Below are 27,821 nucleotides of genomic sequence, written 5' to 3' on the forward strand. Positions count from 1 at the left end.
TAGCTTCATGGCTCTGAAGGCATGGTCCCACAACCCCTTTTGAAGCCATACAGAAGTATGTAAATCTAGTGGAGTTTTTTGTGTTTCTACTCTGTGGCCATGCAGTTTGACTTTTTTTTTTTTGGCAGATCAGGTACATGAAGTAGGTGGTTGGGCTTTACAGTACAGCTGTGTAATTGCTAGGGCCAGCACATCTGGTTCAGTGAATGTTTGCTTGTACATTCTATTGACTTAACGGAGCTGATGGAATCTCTGCTAATCTTGTGCAGACTTTTAGTTTTCTGACTTCTGAGTACTGGATCAGACAGGCTATAATTTGGAATTTCATCTTTAGTTTCATGTTAAGCCTTGGTTTGAGCCAGCAAATCCTGGGTTGTTTTCATAGCCTAAACATTGTTTTGGGTTTCTTTGACATGCGAGTTCCAGCACATCACCGTGTTAAAGGCCACTGATGTGGTAATACTTTTAAAGCTAGAGAGACTCTCTAGAAAACTTGATAGTTGGGAATTACCATTTTCCCCTCTTTATTTCAGTTGAACTTCTATCACATAAGTGGAAGTAGCATATCATCTTTGAAGAGTGGAGCAAAGCAAGAGCAATGTGGGCGGTACATTCGTCTGAGTGCAAGTGTGCTCCTGCTTTTCAGTTGTGATCATCTGCAGGTAGGCATGAGTAATTTTCCTTTCTTCCAGCAGGCATCACTTTATCAGTTTGTGCATGAAGCTTTTCTGGTTGATGACAGAAGGTGCTCTAACAGCAACTCCTCAACTTGTGTAGTTTAGATCATATCAGGATCAAAGGAGTTTATTGATCTATTGGTGATGTAATTAACTGCCAGGAAGTTAATTTAACTGCTGTTTAATTGGGTAATTAAACTATATATTCAAGATCAATAACAACAGTGGAACAGATATGGTACTAAGTACATAATGTTAATAAATGCCTACAAATATTTAAACACCCTTCTTTATCTAATTCTAAGGATTTTCTAATTGCGGCCTGCCCCCTTCCCACAAGCATATGTTCTTACTGTTACATACACTCAGTTTTCTCTCTCAGGAGGAGCACATATCAAGCGTGAGCCCCTCTTCTGGCCATATGGGTTCTCTTGTTTACACACACCTTCTGTGGGAGATGTGGTTGCTCTGATTTTTGTGTCTCTATGCAACCTACTAATCCCCACACCAATGAGAAAGCTCTTCACAAGTTCACAGTCATGCACCCAAGATGTGGGTAGTTGGTTTTTGCACCGTTTGTTGTTACTGTACTAGCTGGAGTGGAAGCAACTCACAGTGTCTTATATGAGGGGCTGCTCTGTCTGGCCTACGCAGAGGTCATAGCACTGTCAGGGCAACATCTATCCATGTCAGACCACATTGTGACTGTTGTTCTTTTTGTTGCTCTCTCCTCTCCCCCTACCATTGCAAATTCTCATGCTTCTGTTATATGTTTTCCCAAGCTGACTCTTGTTTGAAGTCTGTTGGTAAACCCCTTGCAATAGTGTTGGCAGCTTGCCCCTCAGCTTTTTGTGTATAGAAGGCTTCTCCGCTGTGGTGTGGTCCCTGTAGAAAATTGATGTCTCCCTCCCTTTCTGAGGTGTAAGGAATAATGTAGTAATGACAGGCCACTTCATCTTTTGCTTTTCTCCATCTATAGTTGGGCAATGCCACGTACTGACAAGAGAACAATTGAAGTGAAAACATAGCATATGACTAGGATAAATCTGTATTACTACAGGGATCTGAGGGTATTTAAATTATTTTATATGAATCATCGTAATTTGTGTGTCATCAAATTTCTTTGTATTTCTTTTGGAAAAGGAGACTGAAAAAGGTTGTGGATTGTTTTAGCATATGCGTTGTCTATGTATGTACATATACGCATGATGCTGGTTATTTAAATGAATTTATTTAAAACAACTGTTAAGGTAATTATTTATATTTTTAGGTAATCAATTTAGAGTGAAAACTCTAATGGAAAATGTGCTAGAACAAAGTACAACAAAAGCCTTACATTTTTGTGTTAATTACATATTTTGTGGAATTCATGTATGGTGCAGGCACTGTAGTCTTAAGAACCTGTCACTTAGTTTCACCACACCTGTTTTCCCTTGAAAGAAACAAGAAAAAGATATACCTCAAATCACTTTTCCACAGGTTTCCATAAATCACTGAGTGTGGTTTGGACACTGAAAGCTTTTTGTAGTTGAATCTTTGTGGGAGCAGTAGGTGGAGTACAGCAAACTTGGCCTGGACGTATGAAAAAAAATCTCAAGTTTGGAACTGAAAATCAGTTGTAATTCTGTGTGTTTGAGTTCTACTGCAGCCCTCTAGGACCGACAAAATAGACGGAAGATTAGTTTGTAATATATGCATTAGAGACATTCTGCTTGTCTCTCCTTATTCACTGCTTCTTGAAGTTGTCCTTGATCTGTTGTGTTCTGTCTGTGTCAAAATAATGAAATAAAGCTTCTCTCATTTGAACTTTTATGGGACAGGTGAATGGTGATGGATGTACATGTCATTCATCGCTGCTGCTTGCAGGACTGTGAGGGAGTGGCATTGTACACTACAGCAGATTTCTCTAAGATGTTTTCTTATTTTTAGGAGGGAAAAGCCCAAGCAGTCAATGCTGTAGTTGCACTTATAGAAGAAGCTCCTTTTTGAAATATGAAATGAAAACCCGTGTTTGTGTTCTAAGGTGTAGACATCGTGGGCAATGAAATATAAACACATTCAGGCAGAAAACACTGATTTAAGAAAGGAAGAACCTGAGAATTTTAATGTTTTTTTCCTCAGGCAGTGTAGTTTGATATCAACAGGTCTGTATGTTGTTTTGTTTTCAAATACATATCAAAAAGGTAACTAAAGCAATCACTGATTTTAAAGTGGAAATGTAACTTGCATAATAAAAGTAGTATATATTTTCATGAAACTAGTTTCTCTATTGTATTGTTTACAATAACAATACAATAGAGGGATATTGTAATATGACTGCAACACTGAGGCAGTACAGAGCATATGACCAATACCAGGAGTCCTTTGCAACATGGCCTGCAAAGCTTGGTAATGAGAAATGGAGCCTCTTCAGAGCAGACACCTCATTTCCAAGTTAAACACAGATACTGTTATCCTTGAAAGTACGTCTTTTTAATTTAATAAGCGAAGCAAAATCTTGCTGTTCTGCATGTAATAAATTAACTTTTTCCCCTTCTTTTTTTTCTCCTGCAGTGTCTTTAAAAGAAAAACAAAACCAAGCCAACTCTGTTTTGGGAAATGTGCTGTGGTTTAAGAAGGAGGTTTTTGCTCCTCTATGCAACACAAAAGGGGCAGGCAAAAGCCATAGCTGAGGAAATATGGCAGCAGGCAGGTGCCCATGGATTTGAAGCTGATATGCACTGTATGAGTGAAATGGACAAGGTGAGATACTCCATGCTGTTTTGAAAGAAAGGTATTTAAGAGCTGCATTTTCCTTCATGTGCTCAGGTGGTGGGTGTTGATAATCATGAAGGCTGACCACATACACCCACCTAAAATACCATCTAGTTTTAAATTTTTAGTTTCTTATGAATCATTAATTTGGACCAATACTCACAGACATTTAATATCGTTCTGCCAAAGGTACATCTTTATTGTGATTTCTGTTATTAGAACAGTAAATGAATATATCTTTGAGCTCTTATTCAATAACAGCACAGTGAGTTCTTGAAAACTATTTATATATGCAAACAAATTCTGTATTGTACTGGTCAGCTCTCCTGTTCTTAGGAATGCCACTTTTTTCCCCCTTTTTTTGTGTTGCATTGAGGTCCTGTTAACTGAGCTCCAGCATGACCCTGAGCATTTTTAGGGTCTTCTTGAGTTACTTAGCATATGCACTCACTCCAGCTCACAGTGGATACATTCGAGTTATATTCTAGAAAAAAAAATTAAAAGCTTGGCTGAAGCAAGGATGTGACTTTTTATTATTTACTATTTTCCAGGGATAAGGATCTGAAAACAGTTAGCATCTGTCTGTAGCTAAAGCAATATAGAATGTAATTTCCTTCACAAAGTACTTTCAACTATATGTCTTCAAACAAAAGCATTTAAAAGAAAAACCCCAAACCAACCAAACAGAACTTGATAGTCTGGTATTTTGTAGGAGCAAAAAATAACACCTGTTTTTTTCATGCACTTGAAAATGTGAGAAGCTTATAAAACTAAGTTTCCTTTTAGCAAGTTGCTTTCGTGGTTATGCACTACATGGTAGGTAGCTGGACATCTGCTTTTGAATTAATGTTTACTAAGTATGGAGCAAAGTGTTAGGAAGAGACTTATGTCCCGAGTAGGGAAGGTGAAGTTTCTCCTTATGTTCTTCTATTTCTTCTGCATTTGACTTCTGCTTGAAATGAAACATAGCATCTCTTGTAGTCTTTATTTATATTTTCTCCTAACAGGACTTTTGTTAAACTTGGAATACTGGGAGAAAGTTCAAAATGAAACCTACAGAGAGCAGTAAAAAGAGCTTAGGTTACTTATTATGGCAAAAAGGAGGATAAGGAGTGACCTAATAGCAGCTTGCTTGAGCCAAATTCTTCTTGGCAGCAGAAGACTGTACAACAGGATGCAAAATCCACTGAGTGCAGCCTGATAAACTCAGATTTCACAGTAGTGGAGAATTTCTGGTTGGAAAAGGCTGCCAGAAAGTGAAATCTCTGCCCTTAGAAGTTTTTGGAATTCAATCAGTCACAGCTGACATAATGCAGTTTTGGCAGTTAGTCCCACTGGAGCATGGGGTGGGACTAGATGACATCCAGAGGTCACTCCCAAACAAGGTGTCTGTAATTCTCTGGAGCTGTGTTTCACATAGGTCACTAGCTGTTGATTCAAAACCCATAACCTGCAGAGGTGCTGTGAAAGGGCATGTTGTATGGGTGACCTGACAGACAGCATGCTAGCACAGTGCTCAGTGCTGCAGCCTGCTATCCATTGAAAGATGGAATAATCAAAGAAACAGAATGATTTTTACTTGAGAAATAGTAATTATTCCATGAGGTCTGAATTTACTGAACTGTCACACAATCCCAAGTATAGGCAGTTCTTGACCTGATATAATGGGAGAAGCTCCCATAAAACTGTGGGAAATGTGGAAGATTGGTATTAGCAAAGGGAAGAGAAAAGAATTTGGGTCAGAGGAGTGGGGCCAAAATGAATTAGACTGTAGAACACAGTTCACAGTTCACAGAACACTGTTCAGAGCTACTTTAGTTCACCCAAAGCGTAGTTTGTGGGTTTTCTTTTGGGTTTGGTTTGGTTTGGTTTTCTTATGGCCAGGACAGATGTAATATGGAAGTGATCCCTAATGGAATTTGGAAATGATCCCTTCAGTTTGTATGGCCACACGCCCGCTATCTGTGTGAATTTATTGGGATTATGGCTCACTATGTGATTGTGACTGTATGTAGAAAAATATTTTTTCCACTTGACAAAGCAAATACTCTAGGAATTATGTATTTAAGCTGCCTGAGTGCAGTTGTGAAATATTCTTTGCATGTGGACTAGCCTGCTCAAAATGCTGCCCTTTGGAATTTGTGTGTTGGGATCATAGGTTAATTCAGGTTGGAAGGACTTCATGGTCATCTCGCAGCAGGGTCAGCTACGGTCAGAGTAAATTCATCAGGGTTTTACCCAATCTTGTCTTGAAAACACCACTGAGATTATAAATTGTATCCCCAAAATTACATGAAAGACTTTCTGTGGTTTAATACAGTTGAGATTAAGCATTTTTCTGTGTAACTTTGTGCAAAGAAAGGGTGACAGGTAATATCTAAGGCTACAAATAGGTATCAAAGGTCACCTTGTAACTTACTTGTTCTATTACTTGTAGTATAACCTGGAAACAGAAAAGGATCCGGTAGTTATTGTTATTTCCACTACTGGTACTGGAGACCCACCAGACACTGCCCGCAAGCTTGTAAAGAAAATTCAAGACACGACATTGCCACCTGATCATTTCTCACATCTCCAGTATGGATTGCTAGGTGATCTGGTACTTTGTGTGTTATTGCAGCATTTGTCTGTCAGTGAATAATTTTTGTATTTCTTTACTTGTGAATAGATTGTTTGGGGTTTTTTAAGTGCTGATAAAACATTTATTTTTATAATATGAACAGGAGTTTTTTTGTGTGTGTGTAATGTTCTCTATGAGCAGTAAAGAAAAAGCATCACAGAAATTATCTGATTGTAAGCTATCAATTTCATTTTTTATAGTTTCATTTTCTTTGTATAAACAACATGACTATCTAGAATTGTTTGATTTCATGTCAAGTGTCTATGGACTAGATGGGTTTACTTGATTTTTCTAATAATAGGGCATTTTTCTATACACAGGGAAAGGAATTATAAAATGTCCTTAAAAGTGAGGTTGTAAGATCATCCCATCCCTTTAAATTTGCAATATATTTTAAAAACATTGTCATACTTGTCAATAGGAAGAATGTACCTTCAGGTTAGACTAATGTGCAAAATACAGATTTGACAAAATACATCTGATACATCATGAGTTGATGGTAACTTCAGTTTGTTGTTTTCAGGTTGTATTTTAAGAAACTTCTATTTGAACCTAGGTTATTTTTGCTTGACAAGATAGGTTGGAGTGAGGAAACTTCTAGGTTTCTAGTGACAGAAGTACCCAGTAGAAGGAAATTTCTAGTGGATATATAACGTGGAAATCTGAAATATATGCATTCTAGTCATGTAACATTTTGAGAAGTTGTTATGCTATTGCCTAGTTACATGTTAGAGTTTTTGAAATTACCAGATTTTTCATTGCTGACTAAATGCTTATATACCCATGCATATACAAAGATAAGCATTGTATTAATACTAATTTTTGTTGTAACAGATATTATAGGATCTAACTTACAACATGTTTTGTGATTTTAGTCTAAAAAGTTAACCAGTCTTAAAATACATTCATGGTGTCCATTTCATCTTATCCCATGGTATGTTTGCTGTAAGTACTGTACTTGAGAGGGAACAGAAGTATTTTTTAATTAAAAAAAGGCTGTTATAAAGAAGAAAGGAATCATCCATTGTTGGGTGGGAATAATAAGGATCTAGTGGTTTGAAACTGGACACAAGAAAGGGTCAGGCTGTGAAAAATTGTGATAGGATAGTGAAAGAGTGCTGTTCTGGATTACTTACAGACTTTGTGAGGACTACCAGTGGTCTTTGGGATTGTTAGATAAGCATCTGTTAAGGATGAGGTATGTGTGGTTGATCACTTTTAGGGTGAGTCAGTGGTCCTCCGTGAACACACCTCCTGATGCACAGACTGTTTAATTCATAACAAAGAGCATCTTCTAACAGAACATCTTCATGATTGTTAAAGGGCAGAAAAGCTAGTTCAGTGAAAATGAGATCTACAAAGAAATCTCTCATTTCTGGGAGGAGGATGTTGGACCAGATTCCCTTTTTCTACATTTCTTATTTCATACTGTTTTAAATCACTTATATATTTGATTTTTTTTTTCCAGGTTCCAATATTTTCAAATCTTTTTCCAATCTTTTTCCACTATTTCTTCAAATAGTCTCTCCGTTACATTACTGACACATATTAAGAATTTTAATCTGAAGGTGAGATAGTTTAGTTTGGTAATTCACATACAGTTCATCATTTTCACTCTTTTTAATTAATTCAACTTCTTACATTTTTCCTGTAATAGCAGTTTTGTGGTTTTTTTTTTTGTGAAATATGAGATACTGAAAACAAAATGTTTTCACAGAAATTCTGTGTCTTACATCTGTGAAGGAGAAACTTTTTCAGCTCTAGTTTAGGACAAGCAGAATTTTTTTTCAGATGTCATAAAAGTGTCCTGGTACTGGACACTTTGCTATATCAGATTCTTTTGTCTGTCTACAGGAAAACCCTGTGTTGTCTTTGCAGATCTTTTGCCTGTGTAGCCTGGGGGGCTGGCTGATTGACATGATTCCTCTTTCCTTGAATATGCTAGGTCTGGGAGATTCAGAGTATACGTTCTTCTGTAATGGTGGAAAGACGGTAGACCGACGACTTCAAGAACTTGGAGCCTGGCACTTCTATGACACAGGATTAGCAGATGATTGTGTAGGGTAAGAACTGAATGAGTTTGTATTTTATTTCATCAAGATGCAATAATTACATGTGAATTTGGCTAAATGTTCTTAAGTCCTTGAAATCAGCTGAACCTGAAAATTCAGCACCTCATGAGAACAAGTCCTGTCTGAACACAGTATGCCTTTTCAATCTCAATTGCCATTAAATAAAACTCAGTTTTTAAAGTGTGAGTGAACAGATGTACTCTATGGAAAAACAGGGTGTATTTAGCAGTTCTAGAAATTAGGTAATTCAGAATAAGTGAAGGGATTTAAAAATGTTGTCTGTTTACTGAAGCAAATAGAAATAAATGCAGTTTCCAGAATGTGCGGTGCTGGTAATGGGATGTCTTTCTACGTACACATCAGACTTTAATCCAAGCTCACATCTTGCAGTAGAGCTACTTTAGGCAAACCCTACAGCGTTTATTTAATTTCTCTCTCTCTTCCATAAAATATTTTCCCTCCCCTTTTTTCTTTCTGTTTTGGTGGGATGAGGCTTGTTTGTTTTTTATCACTGTAGAGGAATTATGAAAAATGGGGGTAGGGAGTTTATTGGTGTAGAGGAATTATGTGAGAAAAGAGCTCCCTTCCAGTTCTGTTGCTCTTTCTGGCCAGTAGGCTGCAGTCTTGGTTTATTTATTTTGAACTGGAGATTATATCAGCTCTGCGCATGGTGTTGCAAGACAGTTGAACACAAACATTGCCATAACCATAAAACTTATATGTTGCATTCTAAACTACTATAAATAGACCGTTAGTATAAGCTTTTGATGTTGCTGTCGCACAATGAAAAGTTGCATATTTTGCTACCATCCCTTTAACTTCCTGTCATAAAGTTCAGCATAAGAAAATAAAAATGAAAAACTAGAACAGCAAGGCTGTTACACACTTTAGACTCCATAAATTTAGACAGTTGTAACAACTAAAAAATAGGTTTTTAACAAAAAGGTCATCTTGATAACTGCTTCAGAGCTATATTAAAAATTGAAAATAGTGGTTTTAGGTTTTGTGTTATTTTCATTATTTGTAAATTAATATTCCAGTAAATCACAATAATTCATCCATTCCTTTCTCTTTTCTTTTTTGTTTTTCTTCCTTCCTTCCCAGTTTGGAATTAGTGGTTGATCCTTGGATTGATGGACTTTGGCATGCTCTCAAGGAAGTATTTCTATTGCAGAAAGAAAGAGAAGGCATGAACAGTGCTGTTGATGCCGTTTCAAACTCTCTCTCTGCAGCCCCACATGTTGGGCGTGAACTAAACTTAAGCTCCGAAGTACAGAACTTAAAGCTAGAAGACGAAGGAGTGAAGAGCTCTGATGTTTTTTCACAGAAACTGGTTGACATCAGCCTTGTGGCTTCAAATAGAGACACTGAAGCTTCACTTGTTCATTCTGTCCCTCCTATCTCTGAGTCTGCTCTTAATATTCCTGCCTTGTCACCGGAATATATAGAAGTGCAGTTTCAGGACACCCATGGTGAGGTAAGGGCTTGGTTTTGAATGAGGGAAGCCTCCAGCTGTGGTAAGAGCATGAGTGTATATACTGCTACATATGGCTCAAAAGAACAAGTGGATTCCTATATAAAGGAGTTAAATCCCTGAACACAGGAGGTTTTTGAATTGCAGGTGATCAGGTTCTAATATTGGTGCCTTAACTTTTTTGTAAATAGAGAAAAATAAGTAAATACTGCTTTCAAGCAGCAGATTGAAAAAGCTGAATCTAGTAATCTCTAATACAGTGTACAGGTTAAAGATTATAGTCCAAATTTCCAGTATAAAACTGGGTGGGTGTCTTGAGTCTTGGGAAGAATCAAATCACACACACACAGAATCACACAGCATCCCAAGCGTTGGAAGTGACCTCAAAAGACCATCTAGTCCAACCCCCCTGCAAGAGCAGAGTAACTTAGAGTTTTCCTTTGGCACCATTTTTGACATAGCTGGCTAGACCTTTTCAAATGAGTAGGTGCCATGTAGAGTCAAGTACTGTTTTACAAGTATGACACAGTTGTCGTGGGTTCAGCAGTAGCAGTTATTTTCCTCTTTCTTAGCAGCTGGTGCAGTCCTGTGGTTTTGACTTTCAGCCTGGGAACAGCACTGATAACACCGATGTTTTTAGTTCTAGCTAAGTCATATTTAGTCTGACCAAGGACTTTGTGAGTCTCATGCTCTGCCAGGGAGGAGGGGAAGCCGGGAGGAAGCAGAGACCGAACACCTGACCCAAATTAGCCAAAAGGGTATTCCATACCACAGCACATCATGCCCAGTATATATGCTGGGGGCAGTTACCCGGAAGGGCTAGATCACTGCTCGGTCAGGCTGGGTATCGGTTGGCAGGTGGTGAGCAGTTGTATTCTCTTCCCTTGTTATTTCCCTTATCATTATTATTATTGGTGGTAGCAGTAGTGGTTTGTATTAATAGCTTAGTTACTGGACTGTTCTTATCTTAACCCGTGGGAGTTACATTCTTTTGATTTTCCTCCCCATCCCTCCGGGAGCGTGGGGAGGAAGAGGGGGAGTGAGCGAGCGGCTACGTGATTCTGGGTTGCCACTGAGTTTAAACCATGACAACAGTTCATGTCCTTTTCCAGTATGTCACATTGTAAAAACTGTGGGTATTTTTTGCTAAGTAGATCTGAAATTGGCTTGAAAAAAAACCCAAAACAGAGATACCCTGCTATTTAAAGAAGGCTGTGTACACGGTCTCTTTAGTCGCTTATATGATCTATGTCCTGGGTAGTTGAGTCTCAGGATTGAATTAACAAGCTGCTGCTTATTAGTAGCCAAGCAGTAGGGGTCTGCATCTTAAGCCTTTATGGCAAGTGTAAGACAATACAATGTAGCTTAAATCTTTCTCTCACTGGGCCTTGAACTTGACTTGCAGGGAACATGAATGTGGACAGCTGATGCACAATAACTTGATATGGCCCGAGCTGCTATTCACCATGTCACATTTTTAAAGAGTAATAAAACTTCCAATTGTTGGTCTCAAGTCATTTTCGGGCCTTCTTTTTTTGTTAGTAGGAAATGTTCAGATTAACAAATACTCTCTTACTGGTAGAATAATTCCTTTCCATATGAGGGTATTGTTATGGACATTTGGTATCTCTTCTACCTCTTCATTTTTGTCTGTAACTCAGATGAAGTTTGCTGGCAGTAGTGATGGAGAAATGAGGAGTGTAGCCTAATCTTCAGCTGACAGCCTTTGACAGAGGTGATCTGGGATTATTCTCGATGCCCATCTGCAACCATTTGGGCACATTTTCACCTGTGTAGAAATGCAGCATAACATGATGCTGTTTCATAGTGTGGGGTTTGCTGATTACCTCTAAACTTAACAGAGGTTTTAAAAAATCCTTTTATAAATTGTCTATAATAATAGCTCCATCTACTCCCTGAAGTCTTAAACCGTACATCTGCAATGATATTTTTAAATAAATTCTGTTCTTACTCCTTAGGTCTGTTCTGTACACCTACTAATCCTTCAAGTAGGTGGGAGTTCTCAGCATTTTAACATAAATGCCATTCTCTAATTTGGCTGTTTTCAAAGCAACTCTTGAAAAAGGAATAGCAAGCTGCATTTTATAGTAGTTTAGGCCCATTATGCTTTTCAAGCCTACTGACATTTTATAATTGAATATATGCCTGTTACTGCTTGGGTATGATTTTTAGAAAGGTAGAGCAAGACACTGTATGTATGTATAATATTCATGTTTTTCCTTATTGTTCTGAATTGTTTTTTTAAGATTGTGACAAAAAAAAAGTGGCAACAGTGATTCCTGTAAGTCATAATAAGATGTCATTCAGCTTTTGCATTTTTAGTGTAAGTTTTCATGTCCTTTTTTTTCAGAATCCACGTTTGTCCTCACTCATTTCAGAGGGAACAGTCTTTGAAGTGCCAGTTACAAAAGCAGTCCAGCTCACTAGAGAAGATGCAGTAAAAACAGCATTACTCTTAGAACTTGATATTGCAGTAAGTTTGTGATGGCTTTTTCTTTAGTGGGTAAAAATAAAGGGTGAAAAGCATGTGTGTTATGTAATAATAGCTGGGGGAAGTATATTTACTAGACTGTTGAAAAGTTAAAAACCCTAATTCGTCATACACAGGATGTCATCTGAAGCTGATCCATTTTGCAAATGCAAAGCTTGATTTATTCACTGAAAGGTATGACTATGCGGAAGTCAAAACAGAAATAAAATGTTGATTTCTTTGCTGGTCCATGGATGTTGTGCTGACTGAAGTACCTTTTTGAAGAGAATTTGCAGGGAAGAATGGCAGGCAGGGAATATTGAAAATTAATAATCTTTCATGAATATACAATTCATGGAATATTCAGGAACTGTGTAGGAAATTGTGACTATACCTTGTGATAGGTAATAATTTGATTAATACGATCAAGTGATAAGAATTATTAGCTCTTGAGCACTGCTTCTGCCTCTGGCATTCATTTGCTCTGACTTGCTACCATACTGTTCAAACTGTCAATCTCTTGTTACCTTAGGTGCAAAATCTGGTTTAGATTATTCAGGTAAGATAATATTTTGTATACTGGTCTAAAGATGAAAGGCAGAGAATGCTCAATATTACTTTACAAGAAACATTTAAAAGGAAAATATGTTGCCTTTAAGCGATTTTTCCAAATTTGGAGAATAATGCTTTTGGGATTTTGTGATTTTGGCAGTAACTTTTATTGGACTCAGCCTCATCTGTGTCAGTATCCATAGGTCATCTTTAAATCCCAGTGATAAGTAGAGTCTATTAAGTTTTGAGCAACTGAGTCTCTGAGATTACATTGGGTTTTGCATTTATTTGTGTGTATACATGTATTCTGTCATCAGCACCCACTGAAAATCTGAATGTTTTGGGTCTTTTTTTCACTAGCATTCTCAACAGTCCGTGCATGCAGGAAACTTTTTCTGCATACGAGAAATATAATGATTCAATTACAATTCTGTATATTCCTGTAACAGCAGAAGTTTGACTAGGCTTTCAGCAGTTGCACACAAGAACCTGTGATCTGGGCTGATTATATAAGACATCCTCTTAATACATACTTATTTTCTGTCTGTTTAGGCTGCCCAGCAGTTCTTATTGAAGAGTGTCCAAATATTTAAACCAAATAAGGAAAGATTTTTTTATTTAGTAAGGTTAAACCTGAAAAGAAAACATGAGTATTTGTGCTCCAACGTGTGCTCCAAGCAGCGAAGGGCTTGTAAGAGTAAAAGAACAGGTGACTTTATGTGACTGCAATAGTGAGATTGTTGATAGGAATGGGAATGCTATTGGTATTGGTTTGTGATTCAGGTTAATAGAAATTATCTTATATTTTAAAACAGGATACAGTCCTTGACTACCAACCAGGAGATGCCTTCTGTGTGATGTGTCCCAATAATGTCAGTGAGGTAGAAGAACTTCTTCGCATCTTGGAACTTTCTGAAAAAGGAGAGTACTTCGTTTGTGTAAAGGTTAAGCAGGGCACTAAAAAGAAAGGTATTGTGTGATGCACTGGTCATGAACAGATACTCCTGTGTTAGTCATAGTCATTATACATAGTTTTGAATGGTTTTAGCTTTAGTATTGGGACACAGCGGTCACTTCAGGGAGGCATGTTGGAAGTCACAGGGATGTGTTAAAAAGAGAGGATGCACTGACTTTCATGCACTGCAGTTATGAAGTTAAATGGTTTAGGATCAAACAGAAATTAATTCCCCTGGAGCTTTGCTGGTGAGCAGAGACTCATTAAGTTACTGTAACTTAATTACTTGTTGTCATTCTGTGCCAAATAATTCATCTCTATAATGTAGTTTCACAACTCCTAGCAGGGTTGCAGTGTAGCTTTCCTTTTGAGATGGCTGTCTCTTAACTGCATTAAGATTCTGAGGAATTTGTAACAGTTGCTACAAACTATTATGGTTGTGGGTTTACTGAATGTAAAGAACTGAAAAACCTGGGAGAAGAGCCTGAACAGCAGGCTGTGACTGCTGTATCTTCAAGATTTACCAGGAATTCCACTGAATTTTGTTCACAACCTCTCTTTGTTCAGTCTGTCAGTTCTTTGATGAAGTAGATGCAATCAACTGAGAGGACAAAACAGAAATTATTTGCAGTCTGGTACAAAGTCTGTTGTTCAAATATTGGATTTGAATTTGAAGAGCATCCTAGGAAGAGGATTAAGACTTCTTATAACATGCTATTTGCATGTTCAAGGAAAAAAAGTTTATATAAATGTGAAAGTGGATGCTTCTTTCCTGCGTTTTATTTATGCCAGTCTTCTTCTGAAAGTAAAATTTGTTCTTTGTAGCAAGGGTACAGTCAGGTAATGCTGATACAAAGAGATAATTTGGCAAGTTATGTACATATATTCTTGGAGTGAAAATTCTGTAGTATTAAAGGGCTCTTGAGCATGGAAAAAACACAGTAAGAATCCAGTAGCTGGATGTCAAATCTGAGATACATTGTAAAGAGAAATGCCAGCAATTTCAAACCTGCAGAGCTTATTAATTAAAGGTGTTTTGTCACATAAATGCTCTTAGATTGGTTTTGGGATTAATTTAGAATAGCCACTTTAGCATGAAGTGGCATGAGGCTAATAAGCCAAGCTACACCCTAGCTCATTCCATACAGGGATAGATGGGATGTCAGTGTACCTAATTCTCAGAAATAGAACCTGTTCAGAGTACAGGATGGATTATTTGCTTGTACAGAAACCCCTGGGGTCTGCTGGGGTTCTTGGAACCCTCAGAAGCTCCAGCATGGAACTGGCTGCATACACCTTTGGTTAGATCGTTCGAAAACCTCAGCATGTTCCAATTTTCAGGAGTGCTTATTGATGGAGGGGAAAAAATGTGGATGTTCCTTTCTTTAGTAAGCCTTCTTCTGAATTTCCTCAAGGTAGAAAGTGCTAAGACAGCCTTGAGTGATTTAGCAGTGAAATTTATCTGAACACTGATATATTGTACTCCTCCTTTTGTTTTCTGCTTTCCCAGTAAATTTTGACTTTTTATTGGAAAATTATTATTGATACTTCATTGGTAAACTGTCTTGCTGTGTAGTTTATAATTTTCACTAACTGGATGGGGCATAAACCTACAGAATTGAATGCAATTTAGCTCTCTTGTGTTTCTTGAAGGAACAAGAACTCTGTGATGCCAGTTTTGGATGTTAATAGATGCACATTTTGTTTTTCTCCCACTGAACTAGGAGCAGCTCGTCCACAGCACATCCCTGAAAGAAGCACTCTGAAATTCATTCTAACCTGGTGTTTGGAAATAAGGGCAACTCCCAAAAAGGTGTTTATGTGTTTGCTTTCTTAAAGATAAATCCTTAGTAATTCTATGCTGTGTGGGCTTTTACAGCTCTGTACTTGCTTCATGTGCAGTTACCAGGTTTCTTGGTGAATAAGGGTTGTCAGTTTGTATGCTACTGTTTGTACTTCATTCTGAGAAATTTCACTTCTGTTACTTTATCTGGCAGACTATGAGATACTGAAATCTCTATTCCTGTTCTGCAGTATCTTGATTCATAAGTAGTCTGGACATAAACAGAAGAGTATTAGATGCTTGGTGTCAAATAACTGAAGGGCTGACTGAGGCTGGCCCCATAGGCGTTTTAGAGAAATCATTCTTTCTAATCAGAGGGAGCTGTATCTGTCAAGTTTTGTTGCTGAAAATGCACATGTTGCTCTACGCAAACATACCATAATGCCTTTTAAATTATTATAAAGCTTTTCTTTAGCATTTCACCAGCCTGGCAGAATTCGAAGAAATATTTTTGCTTATATAGTATTTGTTCTCATGACGTGTGACTGTTATTTTCTTTTCATTCTGTGCCTACCAAAAAATGAAGCTTGCAAGTGGAAATGCATGTGTATTTCTGATACTGTCAAAACACGTTGTAAAGGTAACTTTGGATGAAGGATAAAGCTAAACAGTTGTGTTGGTTTGGTCTCTGGGGAAAATCAGTTTTTGGAAGGACCTTTTCACTCAATTTAGTGGATTTTGCAGCAGAAGAGAAGAGAATCTTCCAATTGTTTCAACCTTTTTAAGACTGCATTTAACAATTTGGAAAATTTGTCTTGACTGTAAGAATAGGCAGAGAGTGCTTGCTGGGGAATATCACACAGGCTAGTTTTTATAACAGTCTGCTTTATTACCTGTTCCGTGTAGAGTGTGCTTTATGTAACTCTGTACTCAAAACTGTTGTCTGAAAGTTCAGTGTTTGAGTACACTCAAATTACTTTCCAAGTATTCTTTTGTGTAGAATACATTGTCTGATTGCACTTGGGGTTTTGGATCGCTCTTCTTTTACGCACTGTGTTTGTTCCCACTTTGCTTTTGGAAAAAAACCTATAACACTTTACATCTGATTTTTACTTTATCTTGCAATGCTCAGTTTAATTTTCCCTTAAGAAAAGCTTGCAGTACCATTATGTAGGCATAAAATATGGAATAAAACACCACAGCAATATTTACATGACTCATTAAATACCATGCTTTATTTACAGTAATACCTTTCCAAAGCCTTTTTTTATTCCTTTCCTGGCTTCTGTAAGTTAGCAAGTAGTGTTTTGCCTAGAATTAATTTGTATTGTGGGGCTGTTTACATAACTAAAGTGCAAATACATAAATAAGAGAGCCTTTCATAAATTTGTGGGGGTTTTTTCAGGGAATGGGTTGTGACTGTTTGTCCCTTCCCTGCCTTAGGTTAAGTAAGATTTTTCTGACCTGCTAGCTTGTAAATTTTTCATAGTAGGTGAAAGTGTGCATTGGGAAGTAAATTGTGTTATCCGCTAACCTGTCAGGTGACTGTTTCCTGTTCCCAGACATCCCAAGTTTTTCCCAGTTTGTTACCATTTTCCCAACTGCACAAGTATTTTTACCCTTTACTTTCATTTTCTTCCCCCCAGGCATTTTTGCGAGCTCTTGTAGAATGTACGAGTAATGTGGGAGAAAAACGGAGGCTTCAAGAGCTTTGCAGCAGACAAGGAGCCTCTGATTACACACGCTTTATTAGAGATCCCAATGTTTGTTTGCTGGATTTACTACATGCTTTTCCAAGCTGCAAGCCTTCGCTTAACCTGTTAATTGGTAAGTGAACAATTTAGATTTAATTAGATTCAGTTTCTGAAAATGCATCAGACTAAATGTTCAATTTTCCAAGAAAGCGGAATAACTGTTCAGTTAACTGCTTTAGAAATATTATAGTATTCATAGTGATTAAACCAAAACTACTCTTGGGGAGCAAAGCTCTGTTTTTCTCTTTTTAGTCTTTGGCCTTCATTCTGGGAACAGTTGGGTGCATACCTATGCTTCAATTGACTCTGGGTTGCTCCTGTACAGAAAAAATAAGCATAAGGTGTTTGCAGGACTAGGGTCTTTAAGAAACAGTTCATCAACTCATTACAATTAAAAAGAAATGTTTTTACAAGTCCGGATGTCCCTGCCTACATGTTCTTTTCTTGCACTTTTACCTGTTAAAACAGAGAGCTTTTCCTAGTGTGTTGGTATGTATGTAATGTTCAGCATGCTCATTGCATTCCTTATATAAAATATTGAGATTGAATGAGATTCGAACTGTAACCATCTCAAATACATCAAATAAAATGACAGTTATTTTCCAGATGGCCAACAGAATTTCTTAACATGTTGCATTATATGAAGCAAACAAACGAAAAAAGGCTTTTTATTTCTTACAGTCGCCTTCTGCACACCTACCCTAAATCTCTCCTTCTTAGTACACTGTGGGGATTAAAAAAAAAATACATACAAGCTCTGCTCCACTTTATACAAACACATGAATCTTCATAGTGAAAGCAAAACTACTTTGCTTTCCAAAGGTGGTATGGAATGTGCTGTAGCAACTGAGCTGAACAAAAGGAAATGTTCCAAGTTCTTGAAATGTGTTCCCCCAGGGAAGTAATGTGCTGAATGGTCTTAAAGTCACCTTTAAGTAATTTTACTGAACTAGCTTTTCTTCACTCTGATTTGCAACTATGTTATGTAGCAGAGCATCTTTAAAATATGTCAGGGTGTCCATGTACTGGTTGGAACATCTGCAAAGGGGTGGTACATGTAGAAAACCAACTAAAAAGCAGTTAAACTGTAGGTTACCCTGTTACTCTACTGTGTTTTCTGGCATTTGCTATGCCATTTTTTTTCTGGTATTGCTCACTTACTGTCCCCACCACACTGTTTACTTAGTGATATATCTGTCTCCTTTCAGTATACCCTTATCCTCAGCTGTTTGCAGTCTGCATGCAAGTCATTCTTTTGAAGGCATCAGTGAGTCTGACCTTTGCTGTATATGCACATATGTAGATAAAAATGTGATGTGCGATATATGGAGTGGACTTCTCATTGAAAAAGTGTCAAATAAAATCCTGTCTCTGTTGGGTTTTTAGCTGTGATTTCAAAAATTTGCTTACGTACTCACATTGATTTAAAATTGAACTGGCACATCTGTTTCTAGGACATTCTATATAGGAAACTTTCAATGAAACAATTCCTATTCTGATAGCTTTTGAGCTCATAGATGGTAAGTGGGCAAAATTAAATTTCAAGCTTCAACATATCCACCAGCTCCTGGCATCTCTTCTGTGCACCTTACAGTTGTTTTTACTTGACCAAGAACCGCATTAATTAACTATTGCGGCCTCATTTTTATAGGCTCTCTAACATGCTCCATGAAGTTTAAAAATAATTCAAAATAGAGTTCAGGTCTTAATAGCTTATTTCTGAACCACAAACACTGAATGTTAATAGAGTAAAATTACAGTTAAATTATAGTGTGCTTGTGCTGTGGTGCACTGTAAACTCTTATTATATGACATTTGCATTCAGGGGAATCAAGTAATAAGTGGTGCTGCTTTTTTTTAATTTTTCAGAACATCTTCCTAAATTACAAGCCAGATCTTATTCAGCATCAAGGTAATTAAGTATTCAAGTTGTATCTCCTTGATAATTGAGGTATGCTTTTTTTACTCAGATATATGTGTGCATATTATAAAGAAGAAAGAGAGAAATGAAGGCTAAAACCTGATGATAAAGTGATTGTATACCTGTTGCAAAAAATCCCATGGTGTTTTGACTTTTTCAGACAACACTGTTTTTGAATGTCTGGAAAGACGTTGGTGTTTTTAACAGCAAGCTCACACACATGTGAATCTGGTAGGAATTTGGATTCTCTAGGTACTGGCATCTGAGTCCAATATTAAGGATTTTTCTAGCTATAGATAAATATCACACTGAATACTGAGAATCTTGATTCAGTTAATGTGGTTTAGACTACAGATTGACCTGCTGTAAGGTTGTACAGCTGTCTCTCAGGGTTGTTTGTTGTTTTTGTTTTGGGGTTTGGGTTGAGGGGTTATTTTGTTTGGGGTTTGGGGTTTTCTGGGCTTTGGGTTTTTTTGGGGGTGTTTTTTGTTTGTTTGTTTAATTTTATTTATTAATACTTTTGTCTTTCCAGTTCAAACTTATATCAGCCAGGGAAACTGAGTTTTGTATTTAGTATTGTGGAGTTCGCCGCCTGTCCCACTCGACCAGTCTCACGGAAAGGGGTATGTACAGGGTGGCTTGCGGAGTTAGCTGCACCTCAGCTGCATGCCAACAGAAACACTGTGGATACAAATGGAGGAAGCTGTTCAACTGTAAAGGTATGGATATTAGATCTAAACTTCTTAACCATTAAATTTATGCATTTTTGAAACAACTGCAGTTATTTTGTTCACTGCTCTAGTGTAATGCAGGTGTTTTGGCAGTATATATCTTCATTTTGCAGTTCTGTCCTACTTGTAAGTTCACCCTTCCCTCTCTAATATGTCTAGATCTTAATTGTTAAGTTGCTAAGCTTATATTTTACTTTATCTGTGGATACCTGAACTGTGAAATTTCCCATTGCTGAAAGACTAGGGTTGTTTTCCACCCCATTGTAGTCCTAAGTGAGTCATGGAGAATGTTCTCATTTACTAAATACTACTGTGCAAGTAAATGGTTATGACTATTAGTGTTGTAGAAGAGAGGTGCTTGGTCACTTCCAGGAAGGGGTGGCAGATAACAGGAGAGAAACTAAAACTCATTTTTTTGTCAGGTCTTGCACAGTTTGCAAAGGCCAAGTTATTGAATATGACACAGGATAGAGTTGTCTGTAGCATTTCTGATATGCATCAAAGATTGTTTGACATAATGGGTATTATTAGGAGAAGGTACTTCTGCCCCCACCCCCCTTTCTTTTTGTGGCAGAGAATCTGTCTAAACAATCAGGCTTAAAGTTATTAGGTGTAAGCTAATTATTAAAAATTTGGAATTCTACTACATAATTAATGGAACAAAAGAACTACTGCCAGTCTAATTTATATTTGATTAAGAATAATGAAAACTAGCATAGAATTTGGTTACAAGAAAACTGTGCCAATAATTCAAGGTGCAGGTCTGACAAAATGGAAGGAAAACCCATGCAAGTTATTTTCTTTTTTTAAAACTAAGTCATGAGATAGACTCATTAATATGAGTATCATATATCTTATTCCAGCATTCACATCTGCTCTTTATTTAAAATACTAGTTAATTTACAGTATATTAATGATCAAACACATAAAAGAGGTGGAGCTAAAAAGGATTATTACAAAATGAGCAAATAAATTTCTGAATTATCTGCAGTATAAATGTGTTTACTGTTTGCAGTATTTTTTAAAGGAATGATCAACTTGGAATCATTAATAGCGAAAATAGCCTCCAAACTTAAGTGTGGTTTGGAGGGGTAAATATAACATAAATACAAATAGTGCCCCCACAGGCAATAATTATACCATTATTTTTAATCATTATGAAACCAGCGACTTAAATTATCTTTTAAAGAATTAAAACTAGTCATCTCTCATTTTCTGTACATTGTTAACCATACCTCAGAGAATAGTTATGGAGCTCCTATGAAAATTATGTTTAGATTTCCTTTCAGACATAGCTGAAGATCGGAATTAAGTGTTTATCAGTGGAGTAGTAAAAACCATTTTCCAAGATCTTTGAGCAGTTATCTGCCTCCTCTCACCCATATGCATTTTTGGAGATCATGTAAAACTTAGGGAAATTAATAAGACAAGCTCAGTATCAGTAGGCTTCAATTTGCTGTAAGCAAATTCTCACCTCCACTGGAATATTTTTAGATGTCCACAGTGTAAAAAAAGATTGAGTTGCTTATAATAGCAATAGAATAGCTTTATTTCCCTTTGAGTACCAACACCAAACTTTCCATGAATTTTGTAACAGTATTCCCCAAAATTTTCATAACCAGAAACTTATGTTTGTGTGGTTTTCCCTAGTTTTCCTCCAGATGGATTAATAGGTTTGTAAATTTGATGTGGATTTTTTCCAGAAACTCATCTGAAATTTTATTCTAAATGTCTGTGTGGCATTAAAGATAAACTTTGAAGCTCAGGTTTTGGAATGTTGTGTCAAGACATACACTATGTAAATGTTCCTAAAGGTTCTAAAAATTTCATGGTATTTTTCACTTCTTAAGAATGTTCTTCAGTTGTATTTTATCTAATTTCATTTTAGATACCTATTTTTGCTCGTCCAAACAATACTTTCCACTTACCTGCAGACCCATCTGTCCCACTCATGATGGTTGGTCCAGGAACAGGAATTTCACCATTTATTGGTTTCTTACAGCATAGGTATGTACAAACTTGTTACCTGGAAAGCAGCCTTCTTATGTTGAAGACAATAAAGCCTTAGGTTTTGAGTGCAAATGCAGTTAACCCTCCCTCCCTCCCTCAGTGGGCTCGCAATAGCGGTCGCTTGAGATTCGCCCAGGAAATGACAGTCTTGCTCAGATTGTGTGAGTTAAAGCCCATCCTGAATCTTCGTTAGTGAAGACAGGCCTTCCTCATAGGAGAAGGAAATACTCCTATCTTCAAACCTGGGCTGATGGAGCTTGTCTAGCCTTGTATGGTCTTTCATCTAAGAGAAGGACACCCTTACAAAACCTGCAACCTGTGGACTTTGCTGCCACCATCCTAGATAACTAGGCCATGGCAGTTAACCTCAGGTGTAAAGGATGGAGCCAGTTCTGCGCAAGCTGCGCCTCACCTAAAAAATCCACTGCGCAGGCTGGAAGGGCTCACTTTTACCTGTCTGTATGGACAGGCAAGGGTCGAAATGGTAGGTGACAGGTGCATGGGAAGCTGCAGATCCAATCTTGCATGCAGGCAGACCAGTGCATGGGTAGCTCGAGATTACTCAGGAGATGACAGTCCTCGTCGGACACTCCCTGATTGCCTCAGCACCCTTTTCCAACCAGATTTGCATATCCCAATGCCCTTGGTCATTTTGCTTGTATAAGCGTGGTTAAAGCCATTCCCAAATCTTCGCTTGTGAAGCCAAGCTATCATATTAGGAATTGGGTGGGTTGCAGAAATGGTTATAAGAAATTAAATCTGTTACCTGTGTGTTACTAGTGGAAGTCCTGTAAGATGTTGGTACTTATAGAAACAGTGTTGATTAACACTGTGGATTAAGTTTGGTATTCAAAATCCATTTCATTCAGACGTGATATCTATATTAAAAGCCTTGGCATGATGAATGTCATGGTTTCTCCCATATTCCCTTATTTCTGTGTGTTATATATATTGATGTTTTAACATGAGGAGCTTGGCACATGAACCCTCAAATGGGCAGTGCTCTTGGGTTTGTGGGTTTTGTATTCAAGGGAAGGTAGATCCCTTTTTTCCCTTCCTCCAACTCATGTAGTGAAATTTTGCAAGGCAAGGAGATGCTTGTTTAAAAATTGGCCAATACCACATCACCAAGAATATGTAAAAATATGTTCATTTGGAGGAAATGAAAACCAGGAAGAATGCAATATTTGAGTGGGAATGGTTGCAAGTTTTGTAGGGAACCAACACATATGATTCCTATGTGACTCATTAGTTCTAGCAAGATATTGAAGTTTCTTGAATCCTCCAGCAATTAATTTTAAATAATTTTAGCTGAGAGAAAAGTGAAATTTGGACACAGTGTTTCTGACTCCATGCTTCCACTTTGACCAAATCATGATGTACGATCATTATGTCCTTACTCCTTAACTTTAGCTCCCAAATATATATTTTTCTCTCAGAAGTATTTTGCATTTTATTTTAAAGGATTCATAGCATTTCATAAGCATTTGATCAATGAGAAATGAAATCTCTCTCTCAAAATGTAACTAGAAAGTTGCAGCTAAAACCCCTCTAAAGTAATACCTTCAGCATTATTTCAAGAAAATACAATAACTCTTCTGATGATATGGTAGTAAATAGATTGTTATTCATAAAGTCTAGCCGGTTTCTACAGCTAAATGGAAAGCACGCTAAAACTGCTTTGTACTGAGTTTTCCCTTTCCAATGAAGGATAAAGGGTAGTGATCTCCTTATTCAGCAGTCAGGATTGTTTTGCGAGGCGCTTGGAAGTGTCAGTCTTGAGTATTCCATTATGAAACTGGCAAAAAAAGACTCTCTTTAAAGCTGATTGATTTTGAGCTATGCCAAAAGTGAGTAGTCAAGAAAATCAAGTAAGTAAGAAGGGTTTGACTGTGATTTACTTTAAGTCATTTCACATTTCTGCCAATTCAGAAGTTTATTAAAGCACTACTTTACATGAGAATTAGGTTATAGATGTTTTAGATTCTGCACTTGATAAAACAGGATTGGTTTTTTTTTTATTTTTTTTTTTCTTTTGGTCTGTTTAGGCAAAAACTCAGAGAGGAACATATGGACTGGGAATTTGGAGAGACATGGCTGTTTTTTGGTTGTCGGCATCAGGACCGAGACTATTTGTTCAAGCAAGTTCACTATTTAGCATTCATTTTGTATTCATGAGGAATGCTTATCTCTGAGCTGTTACTAATAGTTGCTATTGCCTTTCAGAGATGAGCTCAGATGTTTTCTGGAAAATGGCACGTTAAAGCATCTTAAGGTTTGTTTCTCAAGAGACTCTTCTTCAACTGCAGATGCAGCCCCACCTAAATATGTGCAAGATGTCATCAGGCTTCATGCTAAGGAAGTTGCCAGAGTCCTGCTGAAAGAGAGAGGTTACTTCTATGTATGTGGGTAGGTATAGAGTGCAGATGGACTGTCTCAGAAATAGAACAGAGTTGGCAGAACTTTGAGGCTTTACAAAGACTTAGTGGTGTCTGAAAAAAAGACCAACATGTGTCGTGGTTTAAGCCCAGTCGGCAACCCAGAATCACGCAGCCACTCGCTCACTCCCCCGCCTTCCTCTCCTCACTCCCAGAGGGATGGCGAGGAGAATCAAAAGAATGTAACTCCCATGGGTTAAGATAAGAACAGTCCAGTAACTAAGGTATCACACAAACCACTGCTGCTACCACCAATAATAATAATGATAAGGGAAATAACAAGGGAAGAGAATACAACTGCTCACCACCCGCCGACCGATACCCAGCCCGACCCAAGCAGTGATCTAGCTCTTCTGGGTAACTGCCCCCAGTTTATATAGTGGACATGACGTGCTGTGGTGTGGAATACCTCTTTGGTTAGTTTGGGTCAGGTGTCCTGTCTCTGCTTCCTCCCGCCTTCCCCTCCTCTCTGGCAGAGCATGAGACTCACAGAGTCCTTAGTCAGAGTAAACATTGAGCAGCAACCAAAAATATTGGTGTTATCAGCGCTGTTCCCAGGCTGAAAGTCAAAACCACAGCACTGAACCAGCTACAAAGGAGAAAAATGACTGCTACTGCTGAACCCAGGACAGTATCCACCCCTTATTCCATACCATTCACATCATGTTCAGATCCCACATTTTCAATATACCATCACTCTTATATATGTGCACATATATATATTCCCACAGAGAGAGAGAGAGAGTGTTCATTCCTTAGTGCATGGACCAATCCCTATAAAGCTGCTGAGTCCATCTGGTCCATGACGTCGGGCTTCATCTCTTGTAACAGTCTTTCAGAGCAGGAGAGACTGTGTGTAGTGTTCACATTCATAAATAACCTGGGCAATAGTGTCCATTGCTAAGTCCACCCCTCGATCATGAGTCCATCTCTATGTTGCATCTCTGCCCTGATGGCCTGAAGTGTCATGGGCCCACCAGGCTCAAAATAATTCACCATCTCTTTCAGCAGTTTCTGCAACTTGTCGCTGGGGACTCCATACAGCTGCCTTTCATCTCTGATGCTTCCAAAGCACTGGAGGGCCCCAGCTGACTAGATACTCTCCCATACTGTCCCACACACCCTGCCACTCATGAGTGTCCAGCCTTGGGGAAAATCTCCTGGTCCTCATATATCGCCATCTGATGCTAGGCAAGACCCAAACACGACTCCACTTAACTTTTGAGAGCAGGCAAAGCAGTTGTGGGTAAAACACACCTTGTATGCTTGCCAACATGCTGATCCCCATCACAATCAGCAGGCAGGTCTCAAGGGTACCTAAAGGCCATTCAAAACCTTCAGAACTCTCAAATGGCACTGCTGTACATGTGACTGGGACTGGTGTAGCTGCTGTGCTGGAGTAGCTGCACTGTCTGTTTCAGTCGGAGTTTGAGTAGCTGCTGTACTTGTCACTAGGGTGTGTGGGAATGTGTTCCTCATAGGCTGACAACGCGAGGAAGGGAAAAAAGATGTGTAATTGCTATACACTTCTATTATATACCTCCCAAAGTATAGAGGTGGTGACCACACTGGGAACGGAAGCCAGATAAGTTTCATGATCAATGATTCTGTTGTATTACAAGTCATTACCATAAAGTACAGTGAAGCAAGAACCTTAGCCCAAGCCCCCCAGCTGGTAAACACTAAGACAGCAAATACCAGCTGTAAGTAAGGTACGACATGCTGAAACTGAGATCAAGAGCAACAACTTTGAGAGCCAATAAATCAGCATTGTGACGAGTGACTGTTAATCTGAAACAATGCTTATCACAAATACGATTACACACACTCCAGTCAGATCTGTCGTTGTCTCAACCCTTCGTGCCCTGCGTTGGGCACCAAAAAGCTGTTGTGGTTTAAGTCCAGCCAGCAACCCAGAACCACGCAGCTGCTCTCTCACTCTCCTCCTTCCCCCCGCCAGCTCCCGGAGGGATGGGGAGGAGAATCGAAAGAATGTAACTCCCACTAGTTGAGAAAACAGTCCAGTAACTAAGGTATAACACAAACCACTACTACTACCACCAATAATAATAATGATAAGGGAAATAACAAGAGATCAGTGAAGTAGCCCTTCCGGGTAACTCCCAGTTACATCCTGGGCATGATGTGCTGTTGTATGGAATACCTCTTTGGCTAGTTTGGGTCAGGTGTCCTGTGTCTCTTTTCTCCCGGCTTCCCCTCCTCCCTGGCAGAGCATGAGACTCACAAAGGCTTTGATCAGAGTAAACATTACTGAGCAGCAACTAAAAACTTCGGTGTTATCAGCACTGTTCCCAGGCTGAAAGTCAAAACCACAGCACTGCACCAGCTACTAAAAAGGAGAAAAATGACTGCTACTGCTGAACCCAGGACATGATACTCAAAGTGCCTCCCTGGAATGCTTTTTTCAATACTGTCTTGAATATGTAGCTTGTAATCACACAGATCCATGGTTGCTTTAGTCATTTATTATTTCTTTTTGATTTCTTGATAATAGGAGGTTTCAAGCTAATAGATTTCTCTTGAGAAAATGAGATCCAAAATTTGAGTACATGTGACTGAACTGCACAGCTGTGAGATAGCAGCTGTCTTCCAGGCTTGGGTGGGCCAGAATGCTAAATCTCAGTAATATAATTTATTTGGAAGTTTTATTTGTGGCTGCTAGCTTACCCGAAGGTTTGAAATTTTTAGGAAGTTTGTTGATAAATTATCAAAATATTTGAATATGAGCCCCAATGTCAGTAGAGTCTTCTGCAGGAATAAATTTGAGCAATGTGTACTAAAAATACCATTATTAATAAGTGAGGAGTTTGGGGGTTTTTGTTTTGTTTTGTTATATTGGAACCATATGGTGATATAATAATAAAAATTACTTCAGCAGGTCAGGTTCCCCTAAAAGAAGTTATTCTGTGACAATTCAAGTAGGGTTCCAAGGGATTTTTTTATTATAAATTACAATATGCTGAAAACTTTGTAATGTTGCTTGAGAGAAACCCTTGTTGCTGTCAGTGCTCAGCTGTGTGAGAACTCAGAGTTTTGCTGTGCTGTATGCAAGCTATATTTTTGGTTTGGATTTTTTAATGCCTCTTTTCCAATATTATCTTGCCTCACCTCTGAAGCTACTGATAAAACCAAAAATACACTATTATGCATTTTCCTAGTATATATCTTTTTTTTCTTTCAGAGATAAGAAGCACATGGCTGATGGTGTAAGTGATGCTGTAGTGGACATTTTAAGCATGGAAATGGAGGCTGACAAATTGGAAGCAATGAAATTCCTGGCCACTCTTCGAGAAGCAAAACGATATTTGCAGGATGTATGGAGCTAAATATTTAGCATTTCCTATGCTTTTGTAACACTGAAGAGTTTGTTTCACACATGCTTTTGACTAAAAGCTATTGTCAAAAGTGCTGTCTGTAGTCACCCAAATCTTAATTTTCTCCATTGACCTTTCAAGCAGGAAGATAAACATGTTTGAAATGGCAGGAAACCAGGCTGCCTTTGGAATTGTATGGTGATTTTTAACAATGTTGCATCATGGATTGTCTCAGTGCCTTGATTCCCTCATTT

The 27,821-nt window shown here is 38.1% G+C and overlaps 1 protein-coding gene across 2 annotated transcripts; it reads left to right on the forward strand.

Moving 5' to 3' along the window:
- Positions 1-33: 33 nt before the first annotated feature.
- On the forward strand, positions 34-27,821 carry MTRR (5-methyltetrahydrofolate-homocysteine methyltransferase reductase). 2 transcript variants are annotated; one of them, XM_061369667.1, is made up of 16 exons: positions 35-55; positions 534-662; positions 3,231-3,419; positions 5,869-6,022; positions 7,997-8,114; positions 9,228-9,600; positions 11,969-12,091; positions 13,456-13,609; positions 15,320-15,408; positions 17,025-17,205; positions 19,002-19,044; positions 19,586-19,772; positions 21,673-21,791; positions 23,843-23,935; positions 24,021-24,203; positions 27,435-27,821. In XM_061369667.1, the coding sequence occupies exons 3-16, from the start codon at positions 3,276-3,278 to the stop codon at positions 27,577-27,579; spliced, it is 2,106 nt and encodes a 701-aa protein (XP_061225651.1). In that variant the 5' UTR covers positions 35-55; positions 534-662; positions 3,231-3,275; the 3' UTR covers positions 27,580-27,821. The 2 variants fall into 2 exon arrangements, with proteins under 2 accessions (XP_061225652.1, XP_061225651.1); XM_061369668.1 differs by lacking the exon at positions 23,843-23,935 and having other exon boundaries at positions 34-55.

This window comes from Neopsephotus bourkii, unplaced genomic scaffold, assembly GCF_033783945.1.
Source record: "Neopsephotus bourkii isolate Nb327-2 ecotype Australia unplaced genomic scaffold, CSIRO-AGI_Nbou_v1 NB_1508, whole genome shotgun sequence".
Classification (NCBI taxonomy): Eukaryota; Metazoa; Chordata; class Aves; order Psittaciformes; family Psittacidae; genus Neopsephotus; species Neopsephotus bourkii.